Source organism: Prinia subflava, chromosome 35, assembly GCF_021018805.1.
Source record: "Prinia subflava isolate CZ2003 ecotype Zambia chromosome 35, Cam_Psub_1.2, whole genome shotgun sequence".
NCBI lineage: Eukaryota > Metazoa > Chordata > Aves > Passeriformes > Cisticolidae > Prinia > Prinia subflava.
Window position 1 is genome coordinate 832,306 of NC_086281.1, and position 12,652 is coordinate 844,957.

Consider the following 12,652-nt stretch of genomic DNA (forward strand, 5'->3'; position numbering starts at 1 on the left):
AAAGCCCCGGGAATCGTCCTCGCTGCTCCCTGCGTGTGACCCTGCCCCGAGCCCTTCCCTGCCATTAAAGTTCTGTTGCATTCAAATTACCATCGTTGAATTTTTTTTTTTTCCCTTTCCTTGTAACTCCTTTTTCCAGCTCATCTTTTTGCCTGATCTGGGAATTTGGGAGGGTTGGAGGCTCCAGGAATTTGGGAGGATTGGGGGCTCATGGATGAGAACCAGGTCCTTTTATTCCACTCAGCGCTGGATTTCTGGGGAGGAGAACAAATTTTCCACCATCAATATTTCCCATTTTATATCTTTTATTTCCCTCACATTTTCTTTTCCACCTTTTCACCCACAAATCCTTCGGTTTGTGACCACTTTGCCCTGAGCCAGCTGAAATCCTCCTGCCTTAAATCCTGGAGTGACTTCCAGGCCACTTTAACAGGAATTTGGGGCTCTGCTTTCACCCCGTGACGCATTCCTGGATTTGCTGCACTGGAATTCTGTGGGATCGTCTCTCCAGAGCTTCGCCACGATTGCAAACAAATTATCCAATTATTTTCCAATTGAGCCTGTTCCTTCAGCCCCATTAAGGTTTTGCTCAGAGCTGATGAATTTATTGTGTGCCATCATTAAATTAATCGCAGATTAAAACTCCTAAACCTCTTTAGGCACACGTGGAATTTAAGCTACTTTAGTCAAGTGTCATCTAATTTTCTATTTATATCTAGGGCTGCCAATTAAAAAATTTTAAACCCATTTTCAGATTAAACAGAGAGCGAAAAATTCAATTTTCCAAGCAGGAATTTTTCACGGGGAAATCCTCTTTTTCCTGATATTTCCCATATTTTTGTTCACCCTCCTTGAGTTAACTAATATTAACAATTCTATAGCTCAAAATAAAGTTAAAAACATTTTTTAAACTTTTTTTTTTTTTTTTTTTTTTTTTTCTGCTCTTCCTCCTGTGTTTTCCAAGGGAGTAAAGCCTGGAGCTCACCCGTGGTTCTCTCTCTGTGTTCCCATCCCGGCAATAAAGATGGAAAAACAACCACACCAGGCAGGATTTGTGCTCTTGTGTCACTCCTCCCTTGGGAAATCCTCTCTTGCACAGCCCTCTGACATTTTTGCTGTCACATAAAAGATCCCTCTGATGATGCCACAGCCAGGAGAAATTTCTCCACATCTTTGGCAAGCTCAAAGTGACGGCTCAGAAATCAAGGAGAGGTTCTGTGGTGGATTTCTTTCAGTTCCCAGCCCCAATCCTTGAATTTCCACCTCATTTTGAATGCTTTGTTACCCCTGAAAATGTGCCCAGCTTTCCCAAAACTCAGAATTCTTCAGGGGGTTGTGATAATTCCTAAAAATTGGTTCTAAAAATGGTGACAGAGTGGACGGAGCCGGGCTCTGCTCCCAGGGAACAGGGACAGGAGGAGAGGGAAGGGCCTCGAGGGGGGGAAATTTGGGGAAATTCTTCCTGGAAAAGGGAAAAGGCCTCAGAAGGGAGGTTTGGAGTGGTCCTGGAGGTGTCCGAGGAAGGACTGGACATGGTGGGAAGTGGAGACTGACCAAAGCTTGGGCTCGATGAGATCTTTTCCAGCCTCAAGGATTGGATTTTTACGATTCCAGGAATGAACAAAATCCCTCGGGAAGGAGGAGCTGAGCTGAGCCAGGGTATAAAACAAAAAACCCAGCTCAGGCTGAGCCCATCCCACCCCTCATGTGCCCATCCTGCAGCTCCCAGAGCCCCCCGGAGAACAGCCAGACTCCTCCGTGCCTAAATTCTGGGTGCTCCATCCAGAACTCCGTTTGACAACCCTAAATAATTAAACAATTAACCTCCCAATTAACGTAAAACCCCATAATTGCTGCTCAGGGAACCAGCCCGAGGAGGCAGAGGGAAGGATGGGTCCCACAGAGAAAGGAAATCCCGACAAAATGTGATGATGCAGAAGGATTTTAATGGGAAATGACACCAAACAGACACTCCTTCCTTCAGCTTCACCGTCCAAGAGAAATCCACCTTCCACCCATTGTTCTTCTCCTGTCAGGGCTGCACTGACAAACTCCTTTCAAGCTGTTTCAGTTTTTGTTTTTGTTTTCTTTCTTCTTCTTCTTCTTCTCTTGGCACAATGGAAAGAAGGAGCTGGCGCTGAACGGTGATTAACAGAGGCTGTTAATTAAGGACAAAGCGGGGAATGCACGGGAGAGGTGCGGGCCCAGCCGGGGTGGCTCCTTCGATGCTTTTGCCGTCTCCAAGAGCTGCTCCAGGCTGAGGATCCAGAACCGTGGGGTTTTTTTTTATCTCCCGGGCTCGCAGATCTTCCTCTGCCTCAGTTTCCCAGGCGGGACCCGCGGCTGCTGCCGGCGTAGAACTTGCGGAGGTAGCAGCCCCCCGAGGAGGAACCCCCACATCCAGAGGAGCTCACCATCCCCGAGGAACCCCCGCAGGAGCCCCCAGACCCATAGGAGCCCCCAGACCCATAGGAGCCCCCATAGGAGCCCCCAGACCCATAGGACCCCCCAAATCTTGACATGCCTCCCCCATAGGAGCTTCCCATCCCCGAGCCGTAGGAGGAACCTCCGGAGGGCTGGGGCAGGGAGGAGGACACGATGCTGTGCGAGGGGCAGGAGCTCAGGATGGGGCCGGGGAAGGTGACCACCACTGGTGGGGCGTAGACCACGGCCGTGGAGTCGCCACAGGAGGCCACGCAGGGGCCCAGGCCTCTGCTGTAGGCGCAGGGCTCAGGACAAGCCACCTCGCAGCCGGGCAGGCACCGGGAACTGATGCAGCTCATGGTTCTTGGTGGAGGAGGAGGAGGAGCTGGGAGGAAGAGAGGATGAGGTCAGGGAAGGTCACAGCCCGCTCGTCGCATGTGTGGGACAGCAAAGGAGGGAAGTGAGGGGCTTCTCCTTGGATTTATGGGGTCTCTGAGGTTGGGGAAGAGCTCTGAGAGAAAGGAGTCCCAGCTGTGCCTGATCCCCGCCTGCTCACCCAGAATTACAGGGGTTCCTTAGACACCTCCAGGAATTCCTGGGACACCTCCAGGGATGGGGATCCAACTCTCCCCGAGCCCCTTCTGAGGCCTGGCTGCCTTTTCCAGGAGGAATTTCCCCAAATTTCCCACCCTGAGCCTCCCCTGGCACAGCTCAAGGCTGTTCCCACTTGGTCATCCAGAGGAATCTCCAAAAATTCCTTGGACACCTCCAGGGATGGGGATTCAACCATCCCCAAGCCCCTCCTGAGGCTTTTTCCCTTTTCCAGGAGGGATTTTCCCAAATTTCCCACCCTGAGCCTCTCCTGGCACAGCTCAAGGCCGTTCCCTCTTGTCCCAGCCCCGTTCCCTGGGATCAGATCCCAAATCCCCCCTGGAAGAACCCAAAATTCCCCCTGGATCCTCCTTTTCTCCAGGCTGAGCCCCCCCAGCTCCCTCAGGAGTTTTCCAGACCCTTCTCCTGCTGCTCCCCAATGCCCTTCCTGAATTGGGGGGCCCAGAACTGGACACAGGATCCAGGTGTGGCTTCACCCCCTCCTCAAACCCTCCCATCCTGGGCCACCATTTCTCCCTCCCCTGTAGAAAACACCCAGGACTTCATTTTTCAGTAAATTTAAGCTATTTGCCCCTCAATCTTTGAAAAGCCACCAGAAAAATCCAATTAACTCCCGAAATTCTGTCTTTAAATATCAAATTGATTTCTTCCTGGTACTTTGAAGTGAAAATTCCTTCTAAAATCCCCCCAAAATCACAGAACAATCCCTTGTTTAAAACTGTCACTACAGAGAACGAGACAGAGCAAAGATCAGATCCAACTCACCTGAAGTGGCAGGAGAAGTCAGGAGAAGGTTTGAGGAGACTCCGGAGATGTTCCTGCTTTTATACCTCTTTGGAGGCAGCTCCTGGGGTATGAAGCATCCCATAAAACCTCTCACCTTACCAAATTCTCATTTTTTTCCCCTCTGTGTGACTCCTCTAACGCCTGCAATTATTTTCATTGTTCCCAATTAGCAAATCAACCCTCGACATATACAATCTGACTCGGGTATCGTAAATTTGGCTTTTTCATTGTGTGGGAATTTTACAGCCCCGTTCCTGTGCAATATCCCGGGGGTGACTGGATTTACAATGGAGCCTGACCCCTGCCTGTTATTTTTTATTAATGATTTATTAATGATTTATTAATGATTTAAGTGAGGTCTGGACAGATCAGCCCTGCAAGCCTGTGCTGGAGGACGGCTTGGGTTGATGGTGAGATAATTTTTGGAGGTCAAAGCCATTTGTGAAGAATTTCAGGAGGAATTTCCTTGGAAGGGGCTGTCCAGGGGGGTTTGGAGTGGCTGTCCCCAGAGGTGTCCGGGGAAGGACTGGACATTGGTCTGGGTGACCAGGCGGGGATGGGTCAAACGTTGGACTTGGTGACCTTGGAGGGCTTTTCCAGCCAAAATTCCAAGTTTGGGATCCACCTCAGAGCCTTGGGCACTGGTGGCACTGGTGACATCCCGGTGACAACGCTGAGCTCAGCATGCCCCAAAATGAGTTTTGATTAGAATTACTCAGAGGTTTCGGGGTTTGGAGGACCTCACGTGTCACTTCAACCCCTCTGAAATGCGTTTTGCTGCCTCATCCCCTCAAGCCGAGCATTACAAAGAGCCCTGACCCCCATCCGAGGTCGGATGATTCCGTTTGGGAGGGATTGGACCCAAATCCGGAGGATTACACCCCAATTGTGTGAGTGACAGGTGGGGAGCCACCTTCCTGCCAGTCACAGGGGGAAAACAAACACCAGAGATCAACTCCTGTTTCCTTTGGAGTCAGAACGATGCCGAGAGGATTTTCCTCCGTGAAGTTTGAGACAAAAGGAGAATTTTGGGTGTTGGGTTTGTGTCACTCAAAGCAGGGCTGGAAACCATCAGCAATTACGAGCTGAAATGAAAACAATGGCGAGGCTTAAGAGGATCTTTTTCTTTGTAAGTGATAAGGAATTGGGAAATGATGGGTGACATCACATCCTCCTTATTGTCTAAAAATGGGATAAAAAGGGGAGACACCTGAGATAATTTCCATTCTCGCAGCTCCACTGATTTGTTCCCTCCAACACGACGAGGTAAGTCTGACTTCATTGCACTCCTCGATACTTTAAATTAATTTCTCCTTTTTTATCTTGCAAAATTCCAACAGTTTTAGAAAAGCTGAGTGGATTTAGGAAAGCTGGGGGAGAGGGAAGAACAGAGCAAGGAAGATTTTCCTTGGGGATTTTCTGAAGGCAAATCTTCCTCTAGGATCTACTTGAAAAGGGAATTAAGGGGATTTTTCCGGGCAAGGAATTGTTTAAGGATCGGGTGGTTCTGCTCTGGAGAAAAGGGGAAGATTTTTTTTTTTTGAGAGATTCAAAAGAAAAAGGGTTGTGGTGATAGGAAAAGAAGCACAGAGAAGCCTCAAACAGGTCAGGGAGGAAGGAAACAACAGGAAAACTGGGAATCTCTGAGGCAGGCTTGAACTGGGAGCAGCTGGACAAGGACAAAACCCAACTGGCTCACACTGGAGACCTTTGGCCTGCCTGTGCCTCTTCCTTGACCTCACATTTCCCTCCCCAGCTCGATCCCAAACCCCCAGGGATGATGTCCAGCGTCGGCCCCGAGTGCCTGCAGGGCTGCGAGGTGACCTGCACCCAGCCCTGCGCCTACAGCCGGAGCCTGGAGCCCTGCGTGGCCTCCTGTGGCGACTCCAGAGCCGTGGTGTTCCCTCCTCCCGTCGTCCTCACCTTCCCGGGCCCCACCCTCAGCACCTGCTCCCAGGAGAGCGTGGTGGGAGCGGCCCAGCCCGTGGTGCTCGGTGCTCCCATCCTCGATGAGTCCTTCGGGGTGGGGGGCTCCTTTGGGCCCGGGGGCGTGGCGAGGGCAGGGGGCTCCTTTGGATCCGGGGGCTCCTTCGGCTACGGGGGCTCCTCAGGGATGGGAGGTCCCTTTGGGGGGACCTTTGGGGGTTCCTTTGGTTGTGGGGTGCAGAATTCCCGTGGGGCCTGTGGGTATGGGGCGAAGGGGTCTTTTGGGTCTGGGGGTGCCTTTGGCTGCGGGGGCTCCCCGGGAGTGGGGGGCTCCTCTTACAGCTGGAGGTCCCGCCTCGGCCGCCGCGGGTCCTGCCTGGGCGGCTCATCCTAAGGCTGAAGAACCCCAGGGGATGAAAATCCAGGATCTGGATCCACGGATTCCCAGGAATTCCAAGGCTGCTCCCCTAAACCAGGCCCGCGTCTCCTCCTGCTGTGCCTCGTCTTCAATCAAATGCTGACCCCTGGGATGACGCCTCTCCCGGAACTCTCTAATTAATTAATTAACTCATCTTGTCCCGTGTCCTTTCTGGTGGGGGGGGGATGCTTCAGGATTCCAGGTGGGGTTTTCTGTCAAGGCTCTGTTTTCACCTTGTTGGGGTGGCTTTTGTCACCCCCAGGCTGCCTTTGCCCCACCAACAAATTGCTTTGTTTTATTTTATTTCATTTACTTCAAGCCCTAATAAAAATCTTTCTGAATTGCATTGGTGGCCTCCTGGTTTTCCTTTCCACGGAATCCCGGGATCGTTTAGGCTGGAGAAGACCTCCAAGGTGGACAAGTCCAGCCTTTGATCCCCACAAAACGAGGTCACCCCTGAGCATCCCAATCCCCTCTTACCCTGGCTCCAAGGGTAAACTGGTTTTAACTGGGAGCTGCACCAGTCCGTCCCCAGAGCTTTTCCCAACCTATTGGAAATTATTCCCTCTTATTTATTGGATAATGTGGGATAGATCAGAAAGGGAAAATGGTTCATTGAGGAATTTAAGGCTAATTATATTTGCATTAAAGCAGAACTAATTCCCCTCCGACGAGAATTAATTACTGCGCAATTATTCCCTTCTTTGAGACCGGTTTGTAACTGAAACCGTGGTGGAACAAAAGCCAGAACCCGGGGCTGTGATGCAACAGGGCTTTAATACAAACAAAAAGTGGGATGAGGCAGTGCAGAGACAAAGAACGGAATCTCCATGTCAGCATTCCCATTTCAGCATTCCCATTTCGGCATTCCCATTATTTCAGCATTCCCGTTTCAGCATTCCCATTATTTCAGCCTGGACTCCAGTCCAGCGGTCATTCCAAGACATTCTTTTTCCAGCCGGACGCTTTCACAGCCAAGTCCCATGACTGGTTTGACTCTTCAGATTCGGGGAGTACAAAACACGACAGGAGCGAGGGGCAAAGGGAGGGAACATCGGGATAAAGCACAGCGAGATCCAAACAACCCCGGCTCCGGACTGCTCGGAATTCCCCAGCTGTCAACTACTACTTTACATCCTAATTTTTTTTTTTCCCCATTTGGACATTCCTGGATTCTAAAGGGTTAAAAAGGGCCGTAGTTCCCGTAGCGATACCTGTAGTACCCCCGGGAAAAGTAGGGGTTGTAATTCCTACCGTAGCCGTAGCCGGAGAAATAGGAGCCGCGGTAGAGGCTCCCCAGCCTCGACATCCCGCCCCCGCAGGAGCCCTCCCCGCCGTAGGAGCCCCCTCCCATTCCCCCGCAGGACGAGCCCATTCCTCCCCCTCCGGACCCCATTCCTCCCATTCCTCCCCCTCCACAGCTCATCCCACCTCCTCCAGACCCCATCCCACCTCCTCCAGACCCCATTCCTCCTCCAGACCCCATCCCACCTCCTCCAGACCCCATTCCTCCTCCAGACCCCATTCCTCCACCTCCAGACCCCATCCCACCTCCTCCAGACCCCATCCCACCCCCTCCAGACCCCATTCCCCCGCCGATCTCAGGGATGGCTGTCCCCACGACGCTCTCGGTGGGGCAGGAGCTGATGATGGGCCCCGGGAATGTCACGACCACGGGTGGGGCGTAGACGATGGCTCGGGAGTCACCGCAGGAGGCGACGCATGGCTGGCTGCAGGCGTCGACGTAGGGCTGGCTGCAGGTCACCTCGCAGGGCGAAGCGCAGCGGGCGCTGAGCAGCTGCCCGTAGGAGGACATCGTTCCTGATCCAACCTGCGAGGAAGGGAAAGCCCCAGCCCGATGAAGGATTGGAAGGATGGGGAAGAATTCCTCAGTTCTGGAGTTATTTGTGTGTTTAGTTCTTTAATTGCTCTTTCAGCGGTTAAAAAAAATATCCCTGGGTTTCTCCGCGAGGGAGGGAATAAAAACGTGTTTTGTCCCTAAATTCTTAGGGATGAGGCTGAGATATCCGGTGGGAAGTGGGAGGTGTATGGGAGATTATTCCCTGTGGGATTTGCTGGAAAGGGAGGCTGGGTGGTGGGAATGGGGATTTGCTGGATGGTGTTTGGATGGACGGGTGCAGATGTGTGGGATTAAATCATCAGAATAAATGTGTTTGTGGTTAAAAAAAATAATTTAAATAATAATTTTTAAAAAGTCATCATTTCTAGGGCAGCACAATCTGCTTTTCCATAAATTGCACCAATCAGGGGAGGTGAACTGTGGGGAAATGATTCTAAATCTGTTCCCACTCCTCTCTAGTGATCCAAGGAATCATGGAATGGATTTTAAAGATCCAGTTCTGACCCAATTTCCATAGACCCCGAACCCTGTCCAACCTGGTCTTGGACACTTCCAGAGATGGGGCAGCCACGGCTTCTCTGGGAATTCCATTCCAGGATTTACCCCTAAAATCCCATCTAAACCTCCTGTCCATCGGTGTGACCCCATTCCCCCTTTTCCCAGCACTCCATCCCTTGGGAAAAGTCTGTCCCCGTGTTCCTTTTGGGTCCTTCAGGTCCTGGAAGGCCACACTTGGGTCACCCCAAAGCTCCTCTGTGTTTTTGTCCTGTCTCTATTCCCAGAATGAATTCTGGGAGAGACCTCCCAGTCCTTCTCCCACATCATTCCCTCCCCTGCTCCTTTTAGGAATCAATCCCAGCCTGATCTCGGGGTTAGAGTGACCCTTCTCCATAAATAAACCCTCAATTCCTAAAAATCCCTCCCCTCAGCATTTTTATAACTCCCATTCCTTCCCCATCTTTCATCCACCTTCATCCCAAACCCCGCTTCCCACGCAAAACGGGTTCGGAGCAGCAACTCTACCCTGATTTAGGATAGGATATAAAACCTCACATCAAAGCTCCCCATAAACCAAATTGCCTCTAATTAGGAGCTGATTCAGTTAAATCCGACTTACCCAGTCAGAGAAGAGAACGAGTCAGCAGAAGCAGCTCCGGGGCTGCCACTCAGGAGCACTTTTATATCCTGTCATGGAGAAAGGAAATCGGGAGCCACCTTGACGCAACGCCCTTGTGAAATGGAATGTTTTCCCCGCTCCTGCCGCCCCGTTTGTCGCAACTGTTTTGATAACGCCTTTAGGATTAGGAGATAATTCCCAGTCCCACACAGGGCGCCCGCGGGTGCTTCGCCCTTCCCGGGGCTTTGCTGGAAACCTCTCCAGTCACTGAGGGGGGATTTTCCCTAAAATATTCATTTTGTGTGTCTGTGGTCACTTTGTGTTCATGCCGTGGGTTTTTATGGAATTTCTGACCTGGAATGAAAATTCCCAAGCCCACACAGGGGTGTGGGATAACACTGAGGCCTACACAGGGCACTGCGGCTGCTTTACCCTTCCAGGACCTTTGCTGGAAACCTCTCCAATCACTGAGGGGGTTTCCCCCTAAAATAATAATTTTCTGTTCAATCCATGGGTTTTTATGGAATTTCTGACCTGGGACATGAATTCCCAGGCCCACACAGGGGTGTGGGATAACACTGAGGCCTACACAGGGCACTGAAGGTGCTTTAACCTTCCAGGGCCTTTGTTGCAAATCCCACCACCCACTGAGGGTCATTTCCCCTAAAATATTCACTTTGTGTTCACCTCATGGGTTTTTATGGAATTTCTGACCTGGAATGAAAATTCCCAGGCCCACACAGGGGTGTGGGATAACACTGAGGCCTACACAGGGCACTGCGGCTGCTTTACCCTTCCAGGGCCTTTGCTGGAAACCTCTCCAGTCATTGAGGGGGGATTTTACCTAAAATATTCATTTTGTGTGTCTGTGGTCACTTTGTGTTTGGGTTTTTATGGAATTTCTGACCTGGGACGAAAATTCCCAGGCCCACACAGGGGTGTGGAATAACACTGAGGCCTACACAGGGCACTGAAGGTGCTTTAACCTTCCAGGGCCTTTTTTTTGGGAATCCCACCATCCAGTGAGGGTCATTTTCCCTAAAATATTCACTTTGTGTTCAATCCATGGGTTTTTATGGAATTTCTGACCTGGAATGAAAATTCCCAGGCCCACACAGGGGTGTGGGATAACACTGAGGCCTACACAGGGCACTGTAGGTGCTTTACCCTTCCAGGACCTTTGCTGGAAACCTCTCCAATCACTGGGGGGGTTTCCCCCTAAAATAATAATTTTCTGTTCAATCCATGGGTTTTTATGGAATTTCTGACCTGGGACATGAATTCCCAGGCCCACACAGGGGTGTGGGATAACACTGAGGCCTACACAGGTCTGTCACCCTTCCAGGGCCTTTGTTGGGAATCCCACCATCCACTGAGGGGGTTTTCCCCTAAAATAATAATTTTCTGTTCAATCCATGGGTTTTTATGGAATTTCTGACCTGGGACGAAAATTCCCAGGCCCACACAGGGGTGTGGGATAACACTGAGGCCTACACAGGGCACTGCGGCTGCTTTACCCTTCCAGGACCTTTGCTGGAAATTTCTCCAGTCACTGAGGGGGGATTTTCCCTAAAATATTCATTTTGTGTGTCTGTGGTCACTTTGTGTTTGGGTTTTTATGGAATTTCTGACCTGGGACATGAATTCCCAGGCCCACACAGGGGTGTGGGATAACACTGAGGCCTACACAGGGCACTGTAGGTGCTTTACCCTTCCAGGACCTTTGCTGGAAATTTCTCCATCAACTGAGGGGGATTTCCCCTAAAATAGGTGGATTTCCCCTAAAACAGGTGGATTTCCCCTAAAATATTCGTTTTGTGTGTGCATGGTCACTTAGTGTTCACTCTGTGGGGTTTTTACAGAATTTTCTGTTCTTGGAGCTGTCCTTTGAACAGAAAATTTCCTTTTCACATTCTAAGTAAGAAGTTTGAGGTATCAAAGTAATTTCTGGACAAAAATTCAGCTAAGAAAAGGCACCTGCCCGGGGTTTTGTATTTTATCAGCAATTCCTCATCTCAAGGGTCATCCCCTTCAGAATAAATACATTAAAAATACTAAAAAATGGGAAGAAATTTAGGAGAGGAACTTCATTTAGGATTAGAGGACTCACAGCAAACATTATCCAAATTCCAGGCGCACAAACTCAGCAGAAATAAATCCCCAAGGCCTGGAAATTGCTGATAATGTGATTTCCATGCTCATATTTACATTTAAAAAAATCCCTTTTCCTTCTCGGTTGTGGTGAATTATTAAAATGAAAGGAAAACACAAAAACAAAGCCCCAAACAAATGATTTTATTTACATTTCATGGCTCTGGAATCAATCTAATGAGCCGAGGAGACACATGAGCAGCACTGAGCGGTCTGACTCACTTAATTTGTGGCAATTAAAAGCACCTATTAATTAAGATGATTGACAGCTGAGGCAATTCCAGGAGTTGCCAAACCCAATAGTTGAGAAAAGTCCATAAGAACCTCGTTCCATTGACTCGTAGGCTTTTCCAATGGAGAGAAAATCGGTTTAAAACACAAAACTACCAAAAAAAAATCCCCGGGGTTTGGGTTCTGGAATTGGGGTTTTTCCCTGGAAGCTTCAGTGGGATCCTTTCCTTTTAGAATTTCACAGATATTCCACGGAGAGCCTTCCAAAAAAAAATCAGGTCCCAAATGCAAACCCCTGGCACAGGCCCAAAACTCCTTTCACAACCCCTGAACCTGCCTCAGATCAAAGAGTTCCTTAAGAGATAAGAGCAAGAGATAAACTCCCTTCCCAGCTGGAAGAGAAATCTTTGTGGAAATATAAATTTAAAAAAAAAAAAAGAGAAGAAGGAAAAAAATCAGGAATTTTGGCTTTTTCTGCAAAAGATTTGCAGGAAAAAAACCAATTTAAATATATTTTTTACATGAAAAAAAATCAACTTTAAAGAGCAGCACTTTGGGGCTGAGGAGCTCCAGACTCACCTCAAACAAACCCAACTCCAGAGCTTCATCTGGCAGGAACCTCATCCTGTTTTTCCCTGGCACTCTGATGTTGTTGTTGATGTTGTCGTTGTTGTTGTTGTCGTGGTAAATTGATTTTCTGCCTTTAGGAATTCCAGGGCTCTGCTCTGATCCTTCCCGGCTGCTTTGCATGCGGAGATGAAATCAGAGGAAGCTGCTGAGGCTGCTTTGCTCTTCCTCCCTATAATTTTCCAAATTGGGCTCCCGGGGCTGCTTGGCAGAGAGGAAATCATCGGCGTCATTATCCCAGATGGGAGCAGAGCACCGTCCTCAACCTTTATTTTTCCCCCCTGATTTTATCGGGGTGATGACCAACAACAGGAAAAAAATAAACAGAAAAAAAATAAAATTTAAAATAAAAAAATAAACAGGCTAAAATTTGGGAGTCGGCGTCATTATCCCAGATGGGAGCAGAGCACCGTCCTCAACCTTTATTTTTCCCCCCTGATTTTATCGGGGTGATGACCAACAACAGGAAAAAAATAAACAGAAAAAAAATAAAATTTAA

General features: G+C 49.5%; 3 protein-coding genes across 3 annotated transcripts; 1 reads left to right on the top strand and 2 right to left on the bottom strand.

Annotated features, from left to right (window-relative positions):
- Positions 1 to 2,318: 2,318 nt before the first annotated feature.
- Positions 2,319 to 3,043, bottom strand: LOC134563238 (claw keratin-like). The gene has a single exon (XM_063421087.1). The coding sequence runs from the start codon at positions 2,781 to 2,783 to the stop codon at positions 2,319 to 2,321; it is 465 nt and encodes a 154-aa protein (XP_063277157.1). The 5' UTR covers positions 2,784 to 3,043.
- A 2,559-nt stretch (positions 3,044 to 5,602) lies between these two features.
- On the top strand, positions 5,603 to 6,142 carry LOC134563239 (scale keratin-like). Its single transcript, XM_063421088.1, has one exon. It carries the CDS (start codon positions 5,603 to 5,605, stop codon positions 6,140 to 6,142), a length of 540 nt encoding a protein of 179 aa, XP_063277158.1.
- A 1,178-nt stretch (positions 6,143 to 7,320) lies between these two features.
- On the bottom strand, positions 7,321 to 9,231 carry LOC134563336 (claw keratin-like). The gene is made up of 3 exons (XM_063421204.1): positions 9,145 to 9,231; positions 7,700 to 7,997; positions 7,321 to 7,549 (listed from the first exon to the last, which is right to left on the bottom strand). Exons 2-3 carry the CDS (start codon positions 7,980 to 7,982, stop codon positions 7,350 to 7,352), a joined length of 483 nt encoding a protein of 160 aa, XP_063277274.1. The 5' UTR covers positions 7,983 to 7,997; positions 9,145 to 9,231; the 3' UTR covers positions 7,321 to 7,349.
- Between the last annotated feature and the right edge of the window lie 3,421 nt (positions 9,232 to 12,652).